Here is a 17,795-nt window from a genome sequence, read left to right as displayed (position 1 = left end):
TTGTTGAGTGTATATTCTGACAAGCGTTGAAAGAAGATAAGACTCTCATCACTGTAAAGATTCCTGAAACGCATATCTTCTTTTTGCCACCTTAGCTCCCTGAGAAGCTGTTCACGCTCTTTATTTTATCACTGACAGTCAGCAACAATACGCTCTTCTCCAAAATAAAATATTTACTATTTACCTGATCCCTTACCTTATAAGCAACTGGTAGTCTCACTGAGTAGGATTATCCATAGCAAGAAGAGGACAGCAGGACAGGAAAAAGAGCAACAAAGGCTGCAAAGCAATGTAGCAAGTAATGAATAGCAACAGAGCACCGAAGGGCTAATAGGATGACTGTTTACCAGTGAAGAGCTTTAGTGGCAGTAAAATATTGGGATTGCCAAACATTTCCATTGCTCTCTGCTACCCCTTGCTGATTTCAGATTTGCAATACACAAATTGTAATGGCATGTAGAGCCCCCCAATGACAATACTTCTGGTTGCATCTAGTAGTCCTGGTGCCATTTTAACAGAGGGCATTTAACTGACAGGGCAAGTGGCCCCGGTCTCCCAGTGATACCAATGCTGCCAATGAGCAGTTGGGTCCATCGGTCTCTGCACTATTTTGACATCCAAACAAACAGGAAGAGCTTGCCCAGAGATGGAAGGGAAAAGAATAGAGAGAGGAAAGTGATCAAAGACTGGAAGGTGCGCTCTGCAAGTACTTACAAGAGTAGAATACACTGGAGAAACACAAAATCTTCTTTAAAGCTCCATTGTATGTTCCATTGTATACTGCCATGAAAAAGGTTTTATTATCTTTTTTTTTCTTGGAGTCTGTGTTTATTTGCCTCACTTTCTGTGCTAGATGGCACCGACGAGCAACCACCAGAGCAGTAATTAAAGTGTTTGGAAAAGCCTTGTTTTTTTTTTTCTAAATAACAAATATGTTATACTTACTTGCTCTGTGCAGTGGTTTTGCACAGAGTGGCCCGGATCCTCCTCTTCTTGGTGCTCCTGGCCCATCCCTCCTGTTGAGACCTGGCCCCACCTCCTGTTGAGACCTGGCCCCACCTCCTCTCTCTCCTGATTTACTGACTTACTTTGATTGACAGCAGCGGGAGCCAATCATGCCGCACTGCTGTCTCTGCCATTTAGGAGGGGAGTCCTAGGCAGCTGAGAAACTCCTGCAACATCTCTGGATAAAGATGGGCTCATGTAAGTATTGGGGGCGGGTGAGGGCGGCCGCTGCACACAGAAGGTTTTTTTTATCCTAATGCATAAAATGCATTAAGATACAAAAACCTTCTGCCTATTCAATCCCTTTAAGACATGAAAACTGAAACAAAGGTGTTAGGCAGCTTCTCCCCAGAAGCGCAGACAGCCACAGGTTATTCAAAATATGGAGCATCAATTAAAAACATTAACATTGCATAAAACATTTTTTTTTTTTTTATTTGTTACAGTACAAAAATGTTAATTGAAGCTCAACTCCAGGCAGACTGCTAAATATACAATTGAAATACACAAATATGAGCTAAAGGATTTCAAAATGGCCCATTCGGTCCTGGGGTCTGCAAAGGCTTGGCCTTTATCTACTGCATGTACACAATAAATCTCAGTCACCTCCACGCCTCCAGCATGAGATAAGGAGCAGCAGACTGATGAGCTGCTCGCTCTACTCTCTCCCCCTGTCCGTATGTTCCTTGTCAGCACATGTGCATACAGCTTAGCCTGATTGGCTCCCAGGGCTCCCCCTTCCTCTCCCAGTCTGAAAGCTGCTGTACAGAAGATTGAATTTGACTGATATCAACTATACACTAACTACATTTAAAACATTACATTTAGGATTTTGAATTATGAATACACATCTAAGTTAAAGTGGAGCTTCAACCAACAGGGGATGCTCAGCTTATCTGCCTCCTCCCCCCTTCCGGTGCCACATTTTGGCTTCTTTCGGGGGGGAGGGGAAAACGGGTACCTGGTTTTGACAGGTACCCGCTCCCACTTCCAGGTGATCTTGCCACGGCTGGATCACCTGGAAGTTCAGCCCCTCTCCTACCCACACCACTGGGCCATTCACAAAGCACGCTTCGCGCATGCGCAGTAGGGAACTGGCTGTGAAGCCACAGGGCGTCACTCTTGGTCACCCTTACAGGCAATGGCGGCAGCAGAACCCGAGAGCCGATGCGACTGGGGTGCCAACCTTGCTGGATTCCAGGACAGGATTTTGATCTCCAAGATCAAAACATTCAGGGGTATGGGAAATGAATACGTCTACACACACCTACACGGGTTGAACTGGATGGACTATTGTCTTTATGCAACCTCAACTACTATGTAACTATATGTAAGTGTCCTAATATTAAAAGTCAGCAGCTAGACTGTTAGTAGCTGCTGACTTTTAATTTTTTTCATGGGGGGCTCGACCTCCCCTTTAATTTAGTGTTTTTATGTCAATCCAGAATTCAGCTTTAAAAGATGTACACTGTGGTTTTCCTGGTAATATAAAAGACAGAACAGCTGCGGTATCTCTGTGTGCTTTCCCTATAATACCCCCTGCGCCCATTCATTCCTATTATCCCAGCTGTGACAATGGAAGTGCTGAAGTAAACTTCTCTTCCAGCTTTCAGTCCACTGTTTGTCAGTTTCTGTCATTTAAACAGCAGTCACGTATTCTCTGCCTGTGTCTACCTTTTCCTATAAATCCCTATTTACTGACCTTTTTGCTCCCTTCTTCTTAGAGTTTTTGTTCTAGTAATAATACTGATAAAGGGGTGAGCGACTTGCCCCAAATAGGAAAGCGGTGCACTACATTTATCAAAGGATAGAAAGACTGTAATAGGATTCATTTCTATCATCATAATGATAATCATTTATTGTGTTCTTTACTCTCGGTGGGGCTCAAAGCCATTAACAATTGTGAAATGCAAGCCGAGGAAAGAAGTAGAAAACAGGCGCAGTTATAATGTGAGCACAACAAAAAGCATTTGATGATTAGGTGTCAGCGTGATTAAATGCTTTAGTAAAAAGGGAATCTTTCAGAATGGTTTAGGGGAGAAATACACAATTCTTCTATCTTCTGGTGCGTCTCTTGTTCAGTATACAGTACAGCCAGAGATAGGCTAATGCTAAGGCAATTTACTGTCTCAAGCCTCTGTTTCTTGTCTTTAACCGGAAGATTTTACCCCTTCCTGACCAGGGCCTATTTTGCGATTCGGCACTGCGTGAATTTAACGGACAATTGCGCGGTCATGCGACACTGTATCTAAATGAATTTGACGTCCTTTTTTTTAAGACAAACAGAGCTTTCTTTTGGTGGTATTTGATCACCTGTGCGATTTTTTGATCATGAACTATAAACAAAAAAAAGAGCATCAATTTTGCAAAAATAACAATATTTTTCACATTTTTTTATATAAAATTCCCCCCAAAAAATGTAAAAATCAAAATTTTTTAACATTTTAAGCCAATTTGTTTTATGCTACATATGTTTGGTAAAAAAAAAATCGCAAAAAGCGTATTTTGATTCGTTTGCACAAAAGTTATTGCGTTTACTAACTAAGTGAAAGATTTTTGTAATTTTTGTTGTTTTTTTTTTTAACCAGTAATGGCGGTGATCTGCGATTTTGTTTGCAGGACTGCGACATTGCGGCGGACAGATCGGACCCTTGACTGACATTTTTGACACTTTTGGGTTTACCAGTGACATTACTACAGTAATCAGTGCTATACATATGCACTGTTACTGTAAAAATTACACTGGCAGGGAAGGAGTTAACTTTATTTGAGAGGGAGGGGTTAAGTGTGTCCCTAGGGGCGTGCTTCTTACTGTGATTGGATGTGGCTTGAGGTGTAAGAACAGAGATCAACGGTCCTACATAGAAGAACCGTATGATCTCCATTCTTACACAGGGAAGAATGACAGGCGGCTTTGTTTACATTAGCCACCTGCCTTTCTCCCGGTGTAAAGGACGATCGCGCATATGGTCCGTTCAGATCCAGAGTTTTTCAGACGGATCTGAACGGATGCATCATGCATCTCTATGGGGCAGCGGATATCAGCAGAGACATGTCCGTCCAAATCCGGACGGATGGAAACCCTATTTTCCATCCGTCTGGAGGATCGAATGAGAATGGACAGGCGGTCCGTTCTCATCCGATTCCCCCATAGAGGACAGCGGGGATATGACACCTCCCTCTCCGCACACGGAGCGGAGATGGAGCTGTCATCCGCCTGCTCAGCGGGGATCGGCGGATCGATCCCCGCTGAGAAAAATGGAGTCCGTTGGCAGAACGGACAGGTGTGAAAAGGGCCTTAATGGCGATTCCCTGCAAAAGAAAAGCACTGCAGCCTTTATCAATCTGTAAATCATTTGACATGTCTGGAAGTGTCCCATGGCAGTGTCCTCTGTTGTTGTTCCATGCTCTGACCCCCCCTGCATCTCTACAGGACACAGCATTGCAGGCAGATATGTATTGATTAGTTAAATACCTAATCAGTCGTCTAATATGTCCACTTACATGTTCTTTAAAACAACTGCCCTTCACATGGAGGAGGGGGAAGCAGTTTTTTTTAATTATTATATTACAACAGGTAACATAGAAAGGCGATTGTGGTGGTGTGTTGCTAATTAACAAGGTACCTACATCCCAATTAAATTAAACTGTGATAGGGAATAACCCTAAAGTATGGGTTAGGAGGACCCAAAGGCCAAGAATCCTCCACGCCTGAAGAAATAGAGAAGGAAAAAGAACCAGAGATTCAGCGTACCCACTAGAGGCACAGTAGGGTTCCTGGATGAGAATAAAGACAAAAACAGAAGATAGAGACACTAAAGGAAAAGGGAAAAAATTGGGAAAAAGTGAGGGCTCTTAGGGACTTTTATGGTACCATACGAATATGTTGTATGACTCAGTAATACACCATGTATAAAACAATCAAAACTTTTATTCTGTAACTAAGATAAAAACACATTACAATAGTACAGCAAGTTACATTGTAGAACCATTAATGCAGTACAAAACCAGAATGCCAACAGGCTATCCCAGACTAGCGCCCGACATATTTCGCAGTCCTCGCCACTGCTTCTTCAGGGGCAGATATTCAATAGTACTAACAATGCAATACTAATAAACCTAGGAAATACAAAAACATGTATAAATATAATGTTTATATGCAGAGATAACAAGGCCTAAAATCCTTGTTATGCACAAACATGTTTTTATCTTAATTACAGAATAAAAGTTTTGATTGTTTTATACATGGTGTATTACTGCGTCATACAACATATTTGTATGGTACCATAAAAGTCCCTAAGAGCCCTCACTTTTTCCCAATTTTTTTCTTTAGTGTCTCTATCTTCTGTTTATATCTTTATCCTCATCCAGGAACCCTACTGTGCCTCTAGTGGGTACGCTGGATCTCTGGTTCTTTTTCCTTCTCTATTTCTTCAGGTGTGGAGGATTCTTGGCCTTTGGGTCCTCCTAACCCATACTTTACGGTTATTCCCTAACACAGTTTAATTACAACAGGTAAGGCTTTATCGTGTTTATTTCAGCATTTTTTAATTCTGATTTTTGTTTTCTCTTGAATTCTTAATTTTTTTCTTACAATGAAAGTGATTTAGGAGCAGGTGGCATTTTATCTCTACTTTAAATGACATCTTTACTGCTAACCCTTACCATTTGGATCAAACCAGCTTAGCTGCAACTCGACAGGATTACAGCTTTCCCTCTTCACTTCTGTTAGCGTTCCTTATTTTAATGCACTTTCCCACGTGCACACATAATCTCCTTAGGCCCATCATAGATTTCTGACTCACTGTAAAATACTGCGATAATGCTAATGATTGTTTACAGATAGCATGGTTTTAGTACAGTATAGTGCATGCGGAACCACAATAGATTTTTGTATTTTGTGATCAAATATTAACATTGCCAGTCACAGAATCATTGACAAACACAGCTATTTTGGTAAGATTCGCACACTTATGTAGATTGAAATAAATGCCTCTATAATATTAGGCTTTGTTATAAACCAGTGGTTTTGGAGGTAACCTCCTTATTTTTAGATGGACCTGTAAGTACCTTTTGTTTTAATAAGGCTCTACTGTGTTTCTCACTAATTGCATGGGATGACTTTTCCTTCTTTTTTTGCCCACCTTCCCATAAGGCTCCATTCACATATAGGCGTCTCGGATCACAGGCAGAATTGCCGCAATTCTTCCCGCGATCCCGAACCATTGTAAGTCACGGGATGCCCGTGCGATTCCCGTGACTTGCAATGGCACCCCAAACATGGTGTGATTTTGCCGCGATTGATGTCCGACGAATCGCGGGACACCTGTCGCCCAAAATAGGTTCTTGTACTTTTTTTAGGCGGCAGGCGTCCCTGGATTTGTCGGACATCAATTGTGGCAAAATCGCGTCGCATTTGGGAGTGCCATTGCAAGTCACGGAAGTCGCACAGTCCACGATCTGAGACGCCTATATGTGAATAGAGCCTAATGTAAGGTCTACATGAAACTGGGGCCTAGAGTTAACATATGCTATCTGTTTAAAAAAAAAAAAAAAAACCCTACTGCCCCTTCAACACTTGCTGTCTTATATCTATATGTTCTATTCCTGCAGACAATTGATCCCGTCTTTTTCTATACTCTATATATATATATATATATATATATATATATATATATATATATGTTGCTCATGGTACAATATCTGCATGATTGCAACCACTGTAATCTCTTGTATTTCACCTATTAACCATTCAGTGAGAAACTAAGGGCCTAGCAGCTCACTTATTGTTGTGGGTTTATAGACATTTGCTAATGCAATTTCATAATTTTTGGAACACCAAGAACCATTTAAGAAAACATCACTGTTATTTTATCATAAATCATTTTTTCAAACAAAATAAAAGCCTAGGCTATGTTCTGTTGCTCTGACTGAAGGATAAATAGCAGCATAAAATACCAGATCTCTCACCCCAAAGGTTCACTTTTAAAACCATTAAAAACCATTTATGAAAACATCACTGTTATTTCATCATAAGTCTTTTTTTCAACATAAATTAAAATCTAGGCTATGTTCTGTTATTCTGACTGAAGGGTAAATAGCAGCATGACATACCAGATATCTCACCACAAAATATACTGTATGCAATGCATAGCTAAAAGTATTAACAATCTTCTCACTCTATTGATAGTTCCTCGTCACTATTAAAGCAGAACTACGCTGCATCTTACAAACCAAAAACGCTATTTAAATAATTTTTAATATTTAAAGCAAACTCTCCCATCCATCCATGTCTCTGTGTTTTATTTTGCTGAGGAATCACTTTAAAAAACACTCCCTAGCATTTCTGGCCACAGCCATCTTAAGTAAGGCCAGATGATTAATGTACCATTTACTTTCTATAATCCATCTGCTGCTAACTCAGGCATGCAGGCAGGAGGGTGTGCTTAGCTGAAAAAATCCTTCCTACCCTTCTGAAGACTCCTGGGATGTATGATACCATTTACTAGGTCTGGAAACCAGGTAGTAACTTGAGAAATGTTAAATAAATAAACATGAAGTAATTTCCTATCTATTTAGTAATGCTAGCAGCATAAAGATGAAAAATAGTCAAGGTTGATTGAGAGATTAAAGTTCCCTCCTGAAGACTCCTGGGATGTGTGACGACATTTGCCTAGACCTGGAAACCAGGAAGTAACTGAAGAAATGTTAAAAAAAACAAATAAACATGATGTGCTTTCCTGTTTATTTATTAATGCTAGCAGCACAAAGATGAAAAATAGTCAATGTTGACTGAGAGAGTAAGGTTCCGCTTTAAAGTGGTTCTAAAAGGCAGAAGGTTTTTACCTTAATGCATTTTCTGCAATAAAGTGGTTTTAAACTCTAAATATTTTTTAACTTAATGCATTCCTATAATAACAAACATGGTATACTTACTTGCTCTGTGCAATGGATTTGCACAGAGTAGCCCCGATCCACCACCGGCACTCTTGGCTCCTCGTCTTCACTGAGTTCCCCCAGAGCAAGCTGCTTGCCCTGGGGAGGGGGGGGCTGCTTCCTCCTCACTGAGTGGGATTGACAGCAGGGGAGCCAATACTGCTGCATCTGTCTCTGAGCCAATTAGGAGGGAGAGAGCTTAGAGAGCCTCTTCTCTCATGCACATTGCTGGAACGAGATCTGGGCTCAAGAAAGTATAAGGGGGGGCTGGATGCAGAAGGTTTTTTTTTTTTTTTACCTTAAAGTGATTGTAAATGCATTTTTTATATAACAAACAGGTTTATACTTGCCTGCTCTTTGCAATAGACTTGCATATAGCGGTCCCAAACTGCCTCTTCTTGGGTCCACCGCTGGCGCTTTTGGCTCCTCCTGTACGGAGAGTGCCCCTATAGAAAGCAGCTTTCACTTGTACAATATATACAGTAAACATTTATATATGTGTATATCAGGCGGGTATTTAGCAAATTGTCTAGCTTTAAAATTATGTGCATTTTAAAGTGCTTGAGGAATTTTATGGTTTGCAAATGGCCTGGGAAAATATGTGTAATCTGTTGCAAGAGAAAATATACTTTTGAAGAGCGATAAAACCTATGCCCACCAAACCCCCACTGTGCAAAGATCTCTCTGCCCAAAAAAAAACAGGCAGGCAGAGGACACAAGCCTGGTCCACAGTATTGCCTTTGGTCACCCTGCAGCCCTTCACTAATTTATAGTGCCTTAGTCTGCGCTGTGTCTTTCTGTGGGGGCAGCCATCTTGGTAGAGGCAAGACTTTACTTTCTCTTGTCATAGTCTCCAGCATAGAGAACAGTGAGTAGCAAAGCAGTGAAATCACCAAATCTTACTTTAAATATGTTAAGCTCAGTATTAACCACTTAAGCCCCGGAAGATTTTACCCCCTTCCTGACCAGGGGGTATTTTGTGATTCGGCACTGCGTGAGTTTAACGGACAATTGCGCGGTCGTGCGACGCTGTACCTAAACGAATTTGACGTCCTTTTTTTCCCACAAACAGAGCTTTCTTTTGGTGGTATTTGATCACCTGTGCGATTTTTTGATCATGCGCTATAAACAAAAAAAGAGCGTAAATTTTGCAAAAATTACAATATTTTTCACATTTTTTTATATAAAATTCCCCAAAAAAAAAAGTAAAAATCAAAATGTTTTAACATTTTCGGCCAATTTGTTTTATGCTACCTATGTTTGGTAAAAAAAAATCGCAAAAAGCGTATTTTGATTGGTTTGCGCAAAAGTTATTGCATTTACTAACAAAGGGAAAGATTTTTGTCATTTTTGTTGTTTTTTTTTTAACGCGTAATGGCGGCGATCTGCGATTTTTTTTGCGGTACTGTGACATTGCGGCAGACAGATCGGACCCTTGACTGACATTTTTGACACTTTTGGGGTTACCAGTGACATTTCTACAGTAATCAGTGCTATATATATGCACTGTTACTGTAAAAATACACTGGCAGTGAAGGGGTTAACTTTATTTGAGAGGGAGGGGCTGTGTGTGTCCCTAGGGGCGTGATTCTAACTGTGATTGGCTGTCTGTTGAGCTGTAGTTACACTGATCAACGGTCCTACATAGTAGAACCGTATGATCGGTGTCTCTACACAATGTGTAAACAAGCTGCCTGACTTTCTCCCTCTCCCCCGCCGATCGCAGAGTGAGCGGCGGACATCAGGTCCGCCGGTCACACGCGCGGGGGGGTCCGTGGCCGCGCAGGAGCGCGCTGGCGGTGGCGCGCACTCGCTCCCCAGAGCCTCACAGTCTAGTGACGTATATTTACGTCACTTTGCCTGTGAGGGGCTGACCGCCGCAGTAAATCTACTTGCGGCGGTCGGCAAGTGGTTAAGAGGCAACACTGCAGATATACAACTACAAGGCTCTAACTTTAGTTGCTCTAAGTACAGAAGTGCCTAGTCACCCTCTCATCCTAGAAACGTCTCTATTTAAGAAATTGAAGTCAAAAGAAAAAAAATTCAGATTACTGCTTACACACAATTAACATTTCTAGATGCCCCCTATAACATTTTACATATTAGGTTTAGTATCTCCCGCTACCTCCTTCCAAATTGCTCTTCCATGGCGGATGGTATCTGTACCTCTTCTCTTCTACTATCCGGACCTTGGATCCCAGTGGAGGTTGGATGTCCCAGACTGCAGGAAGCATTCCACCGCTTGCCACCAATGTAATGGAACCGTGGCCTCACAATGTGCTTGTGTGATTCATTCAGAATACCGCTTCCTTCAGTCTTGAACATAGATATCAGATATTCTAGCTGCCCCCATACAAAACTAGCCTAGAATAGCTTGTATAAGATCTGGAACATTTATTGAACAAACTCACACTGAATATATAATCCTCCAGGTCAGGTGCCTGAATACATTATAATATGCAGATGAAATTGTGTACAGAAATATAATTACCATATCTTAGGAACAACCAACACAAACCGTATTCTACTTTCCAACTAGCAACTAATAGATTACAGCGATTTTATTAACTTGAGCTAATTAACTAGCAGACTTGCCATCATCAAGCTCCTGACGTACAATACACACGTACAATAAATTATTGTAAGTGTAAACACATCCCCACTGTAGACAATAGGTGAGTTAATCAGCACAAACAACATTGTGTGGAAGACAGGTGGTTGAGCTGATGGCACTAGCATCTGCCATGAGTCTGACCCCTATTGGCAATGGGCAGCTAGGCCTTTAATATGGATTCTAGGCCTAGAATCCCAGAGTCTGTGTGTCTTGGGGAGATGTGGACTTGAATCTAAAGTAACATTACTCCAAGGGTCACCCCACAAAGGGCAGTATTCCCTCACAAGCCAGGGCCCATAGTCATTAGGCAAGAGGTTAGCCTGCAGTCCCCTTCAAAAGCCCCTGTCCTGAGGGAGTTTGTCAAAGGTTTAGTTCCATATTAAAGTTTGTGATATATGTTTCCAGCACACAGAACATTATTTATATAAAGTAGAAACAAGATACAGTGTACATTTAACCTTCTGAAGTTTAATGTGTTTTTTGTTTTTTTTATTGAATTTTTTTGTTTGTTTTTTTTTCAGTTTAAAAGCAATTTTGGCTGGAAAACCTAACGAAGGCTCCTTAGATTTGTCTGGACTCCCCCTTACAATGAAGGATCTGGAACGGGTGATACTTTATCTTCAGCACAATTCAGAAGAACTAGAGAATGTGGAACTCTGCTTTACCGAATTAACAGATGAAATGTTTGTACATCTCATGCCTGTCCTCAGTGCCCTTCCACACCTAACCACTCTGGCCCTTAATGGAAACCGTTTGACAAAAGCCATCCTAAGGGAAATTACAGAAGCGTTAAAGGACTCCAAAAAGTTTCCCTGCATGACTTGGATTGACCTTGGCAATAACGTGGACATCTTCTCACTGCCACAACCTTTTTTAGTTAGCCTCAAAAAGCGTTGTCCGAAACAGGGAAATCTGCCAACCATTTTAGAATTTGGAGAAGGACAATTAAGTGACCTAGAAAATCAAGATACTTCAACAGAAAACCAAGATGAGCAAGTTACCAGCGGTTCTGATGATAATATTACTCATCCAGAAAGCTAACCAAAATGCTTCCTGATGTAAAATGACTTGGTTATGTAAAATCCTGTTTAATACATAAGAGATGGGTTGTGAAGTAATGACCTTATTGAGCTCTGAGTTGACTGTAGTCAATCCTATAAAATAACTACTTTGACATTTCCACCAAAATCCAATGATGACATTGGCTTGTTCTTTATCTCCTTTACCAATGAAATGGTGTTTCAGCTTCTACCTATCTAAAACAATGTTAAATTTACCAAAAATATCTCTGGAACAGTTTATTATGTTATGATTTCAGTAAATCACAAGTTTATATAAATCTCTAGACTTCTAAACAAATTGATCCTAAATCATTAGAGGTGTACTTGACGTGTAATTTAGCCCTAGGGTGAATGCTAAATCTCACATATAATAATATAACTAACTAATAAAAATCTAAATTATCACTTGTATTGAGATTTAGAGGAACTCCACAAAAGGAAGACGCAAATATATGTTGTTGCTTTTATAGCTTATGAATTGCGCTCACCTCCTTGTCCTCAGTTCACAGATCTTCTAGTCCTAGAGTGCCTAATTTCTGCGTATGCCCTGTGATCTCTATGTGGCATTTGTTGTACAATACTGAAGAAATAATGATTTAACAATGTTAATTAGTAAATTCCACTCAACTCAACAAGTTACACTGCCAGCTGTGTTCCTCATGAGAGCACTACAGCGTTAGCTTTTATTCCTCTCACCTGCAAACATACAGATTAAAATATCAAAAAACTTGCAAAAATATGTAATAGAATTTTTATTTTTTGCAATTTATATAAATATATAACGTTAAAAAAATCCTTAAAGTAGAAGTAAAACCCTTTACTACAATACCTTATCTATACGTTAATGCAATTTCAGAAGTTATTTTAAATATTTTTTAATCTGCAACTTTTATTAAAGAAATTTTGGTAATCCTGCTGTGAAGGTCTTACCTTTGGCACTTCCTCTTATAAGGTGGAAAATGTCCCCCAAATCTTCTAATGCATTGTTACCCTGTCACAAGCTCTCCTAATGGAAATTACAAGTGCACATTTTCAAGGAATGTTCCACTGCTCCCACCAGCAAGAAACACATCCTGAAAAATGGCATGCAGCAGTTGCTGGAGTACATGTAGACAGAAAGGGGTTGATTTACGAAAGCTGGAAAGTGCAAAATCTAGTGCAGCTCTGCATGGAAACCGATCAACTCCCAGGTTTTTTTTTTTTCTCAAAGTTAAATTGAACAAGCTCAACTTATGCCCGTACACACGTACCGATTGTCGGCAGTAAATATTCGGCCGACGACCGATCGGCTGATTGTAGGCTTGTTAGTATGATGCTTCCGACAGCGCATTTTCGGCCGAACAGAATCTGTCGTGCAAGCATTAAAATTTTTGTTGGCCAACACCAGAACGGCCGATTGTTCGCCAGTCAGTACAGATTTCGGCCGACAGACAGCAGATTTGCAAGACTGGGCATGCTCAGAAAAGAAAAAAGACAAGGAAAGTTAACCATCACATGACATCACTTCTGCAGTCGGCTGTTGTTGGCCGACAAAATTCGTGTGCAGTCATTTGCATTTTTCAACAGACACGACAGCCCTGGACAAAAGACGGCCGATCGTTCGGCCGGCGATCGGTACGTGTGTACGAGGCTTTAGAAGCTGATTGGCTACCATGCACAGCTGCACAGATTTTGCACTCTCCAGTTTTAGTAAATAAATCCAAAAAAGTCTACAGGAGATCAGCAGTGCTGAAATGCAACAAAAGATATAAAAAATGAGTGAAAACGGTATTCTAACCAAAAAAAGGGTAACTGCATGGACAAATAAATTTAATTTAGTTAGGGTTTACATCTACTATAAGAACATAAGTGGACCAACAACATCATCTATTTTTATATGGGAATTTACAATAAATAATGTGTTTCAGTATTACAAAATTGCCAATCACTTTTAGAACCTTAACTGTTTTAACAATTACAGCTGCAGGTATTGATAATATATTAATACACATTTTATAAAAAAAAATTAAAAATAAAATAACCTATAGTGGCTCTGAGGAAACATAGTACATGTTACTCCCTAGAATATTTTCTGTAGCTTTTGAGGTTCAGGGTTTAGAGTACACTAGAGTAAAAGCTTTCTTGGAGCTGAAGGTGGTATGGAACCATTAAATTACAGTAATATCAGTACTGAAGAACATAATGGAGGGAAACATAATGGCCTTATTAGATCTTTCATGAAAATAGAGGAAATAATTCAACTTCATTACTTCCATTTCTCACTTGAATGGCACATTACGAAACCTGTACACAAGCATGGAAATACCCTCTTAGGATTTTAATTCCTAACCACTTTCTTATAATGTGGCCTTGACATTCCCTACTCGGGGATCATAAACGTTCTCTTTTGCTGGATTTATTTATATCAAAATGGATAATCCAGACCATATCCACACAAAATCATGGCAGATGTCCCCTAAAACAATCATTCTTACATTAGGCAAAGTATGGTATGAGGGCTTGTGTAGATGGCCTTGGTTTTCCTGCTCTGGATTTGCAACTAAAACTCAGTTTAAACACAAATCTGCAGATTTCTATTTATTTGAATTATGTAGTAGCTTATTAGTAGGTCACGTTAAACTGGACTGGTTCTGTAAATTAAAAGGTGTTTGATCACTTAGTTCTACAAAAGATACTTGGATAATTGTAAAAACGAACTCAACTTTACTACTAGCTATACCATGATCTAAATAAATGATAGCCTTCACAGACAGACTGTCAGTGCAGGGAGCTGTGCAAAATCACATTTCAGCCCATTCCACTGCTTACTCATTTAAAAAAAAAAAAAAGTTTAACTTTATATGAGGTATAATATAGTGCATTGCATTACTTTGTGGGTACATGCATGCCATCCAGGGCAGTCCAGTGCTGCATTTTTCCGCACTGCGCTGCATCGCACATCACACCAGCAGTTTGGTGTGAACAGGGCACAAAGAAAACAATAGCAATGACCTGCATTTATGCAGTGTGGAAAAAAATACAGATCAGCGTAGAAAATGTGAATGAGTCCTAAAAGAGAATTCCAATCAGGGCAAAAATTGCAAATGAACTGTACAAATCGTCTGCCAGCAATCTTTTTTTAAATGGGCATGTGCAGCTTAGTGTATAATTCCAGCATCTGCTGGGCACAGGGATTGAATTAACTCTTGTGCACATACCTGAGGGTTTGCTTCATCCAAGGTCAAGATGACCAATTATGGCCAGTGATGTCTGACCCTAAAGAAAATTAAGAAAGTTGTTAGTCGCAGCAACAGAGTGACGAATGACATTGCAGTTCTGGGGGGGGGGGGAGGGAGGTCCCTCTGGCAGGTAAGTCTCTAACCATGCACTCACTGCATTTAGTCTTTTTCACTTCCTTGCTACTCAATTTGGCTGTTGGGGCTGAGAGTAAAAATCGCTGGGTAAGCCCTAAATTAACTTGTTAGAACTTCCACAGAAAGGCCTCCTTCACACGGCTAGTTATCTGAATTATGTGGATTCCAGCAGCAGGTAGGCCTATATAAACTAATGACAGGCTGACAGCGGCTGCAGCTATTTGCATGTACCTGCACATCGTGCATTTACCTGTGGATGTCCCAAGCCTGGACACAGTTGGCCAGCCGTGTGAAGGAGGCCATAGGGACAATGTTTGGACAATGTTAAGTCACCAGCACTGTTATCTAAGGCAGAGGAAGTGAAACCCATACTGTCCCATGTCTGCAAATGCCAGGTATGTTTTTTGTTTTCCTTGGGGCTTGGGGAGTAAAGGAAAGGTGAGTACAGTGCTTCTAGTTGGAAATTATGGGAACCTTTAGCTTTGATCTGCTTAGATAAATAAGAGGTTATTTTAGGTGACAGTACTGAATGTAACCCGGGTAGGATTTGTGTATGGATGGGGAGACTGATCACTATTGGATTTGTTGGCCACTAAACATAGGACCAAATATTTTTTAGGGGCATGCCCCATTTACAGAATTATGTGGAGAAATATTTTTTTAAAGCTCATACAAAAAACACAGATAATCGACTATTTATAACTGCATTTGTCAATGCTGATAAGGAATCCCTCCCGTGGAGCTATTGTATTGTCCCAGTGGGGGAAGGACAGGGAGCTGTCCCTGTTGGGAGAACACACAAGCGGCTATAGCCACTTGCAAAAATCGCATGCAAAATCTAAAGTGCTGGTTGTACCCAAGTCGATCGATGGATTCACTTGGGTACAATCAGCCTGCCATTGTTTGAATTTCAGCCAGTCCCTGCTGAACCAGCCAAGATTCGAACCGTCTATGGCCGGCTTTAGGGAAGAATAGTGATAAGGAAAATTAGAGATCTGAGAGAGAGATGCTGTGGGCTGACAGAAGTGACGAGAAAACATATCCCAACTGGACTGACATTTTAGTTAGATTTTATACCCCATTCACCATTAGGCTTTCAATAAAAGGAGCACAACAAGATATACGAATAACTGTCACAAATATGTACGTAAATGTACTCCATACCTTTTACAGAAATGAAGGTATGTGACTTTTTTTTTTTTTTTAATTGCTATGCACATTATTCCACTGTTCTATTTAATCTGCCATTACAGGCCACCAATCCTATCAGTAGCAGTTGTCAGTTATTCATCTTTTGGGAAAATTGCATGTCATAACCACAATGCTACTTTTATTTCCAGTATATTTTTATTACTGGTCAATTTCTGAAATTATTATTTTACATATTTATCACTGAATGTCTTCAGAGGCTCATTTATATGAACCAGCTTGTAAACTTGTATTTACTGGCATTAATGATGTTCTGCATCCTAAGATGTCTACAGGTATGCCATACCTGTATAGCTGTTTACATGTTTTGCTGCAGAAAATAAAAGGATTTTTAGGAGAATTTACTATTAACATATAGAAATAAGTGATATTTTTGTGACTGTGCCTTTTTCTGCATGGAGAAAAGTCTAAACATGTGCCCAGGCAATGAGTTTACTATGAATTCTATCTTTGTATCCTGGATGTAACAGGGCTGCGCATAGATATTAATGTTTGCTTTATGTCTATACTACAGGTCTCATCTATCACCAGAATAAGATTTTATAAATATTATATATGTAAATATATAAGAAATTAAAATTTTTATTCAGTTGCACAGTTTTAGGTATTTTTAACTTGTATGACTCTGGCTAAAAGTGAAACTATAAAAAAATATAATAATATAAAAATAAAACCAATTGCTACCTAGACAGAGTTCTGTTCTGTTTTTCAGATTTGACAGATGCAGTTGAGAATGCGTTTCAGGTTTCTAGTGAAACTGCTGAGAGAACTTGCCAAGACTTTTGTGACAACTATGAGTGTTTTATAATTTATATTTTTTAAATAATCTGTATTTGCCACTAATAAACTGTCTATCAAGAGTTGATAATCAGCCGTTTTGGGTGTTATGCACAATATGACCCCCCTTTATCGGCTTTTATTTATTGTGCAAGAAATGTCTGGACAGCTGGTTAATACTGGGTTTTAATTCTTTTTAAGAAAAAGTTAGAAGTTCACTCACACACAAATTAAATTGTTTGGCAGCAACATTTAACTGAACCCTCCCATCTTTTTACTCCCTAAAAGCTGACATTTCTTTGGCTCCACTGGATAGATAGAGCTGCCATACTATAAGTACCACTGACTCTTTTGGAACCTCTACCAAATTGGGGTCCAACACCCCACTGCTCTAATCCTAAAACCTGTTAGATTTAATTTTTTACTGATCTTGTGAAAATTAAAATCTGATTGGTTGATAATGGTTATCATACCTTGCCTTTGCATTGCTGTGCTGAAAAAGCCAAAAAGTGCACTGCATTAGATTGTTACAAGGTAAAGAAATAGGTGCGCTATTGGTGATAAAAAAGCTGCTACCAAATATCCAATTATGCAATTGGAATAAATGAATGTGTATAGGTGATCTGGTGCGCTAATAAAATATGACAAAATATATGTGCTCAAAAACACAATAAAATGAGGTGGTAAACAATAAACAATCACATGAGACTAAAGAATATAAATAAACTCCAAAAGTCCATAAATGACACTTGTTCAAACCGGAGAGGCGAAGTGACGTCACCTTACTACCGCCCGGTTGAAAGGGGTGGTAGTAAGGCGACGTCACTTCGCCTCTCCAGT

General features: G+C 39.8%; 1 protein-coding gene across 1 annotated transcript in view; it reads left to right on the top strand.

Annotated features, from left to right (window-relative positions):
- Nucleotides 1–12,183, top strand: part of LRRC75A (leucine rich repeat containing 75A) — a 524,863-nt gene extending 512,680 nt beyond the window's left edge. Inside the window, exon 5 of the mRNA XM_082246071.1 lies at nt 11,077–12,183. Coding sequence (XP_082102197.1) covers nt 11,077–11,596 — 520 coding nt within the window. The 3' untranslated portion in view covers nt 11,597–12,183. The remainder of the gene's footprint in view (nt 1–11,076) is intronic.
- The last annotated feature ends 5,612 nt before the right edge of the window (nt 12,184–17,795 follow it).

This window comes from Pelophylax lessonae (genome assembly GCF_965119305.1).
Source record: "Pelophylax lessonae genome assembly, chromosome: 2".
Taxonomy (NCBI): Eukaryota; Metazoa; Chordata; class Amphibia; order Anura; family Ranidae; genus Pelophylax; species Pelophylax lessonae.
This window is presented reverse-complemented; position numbering and strand designations above follow the sequence as displayed.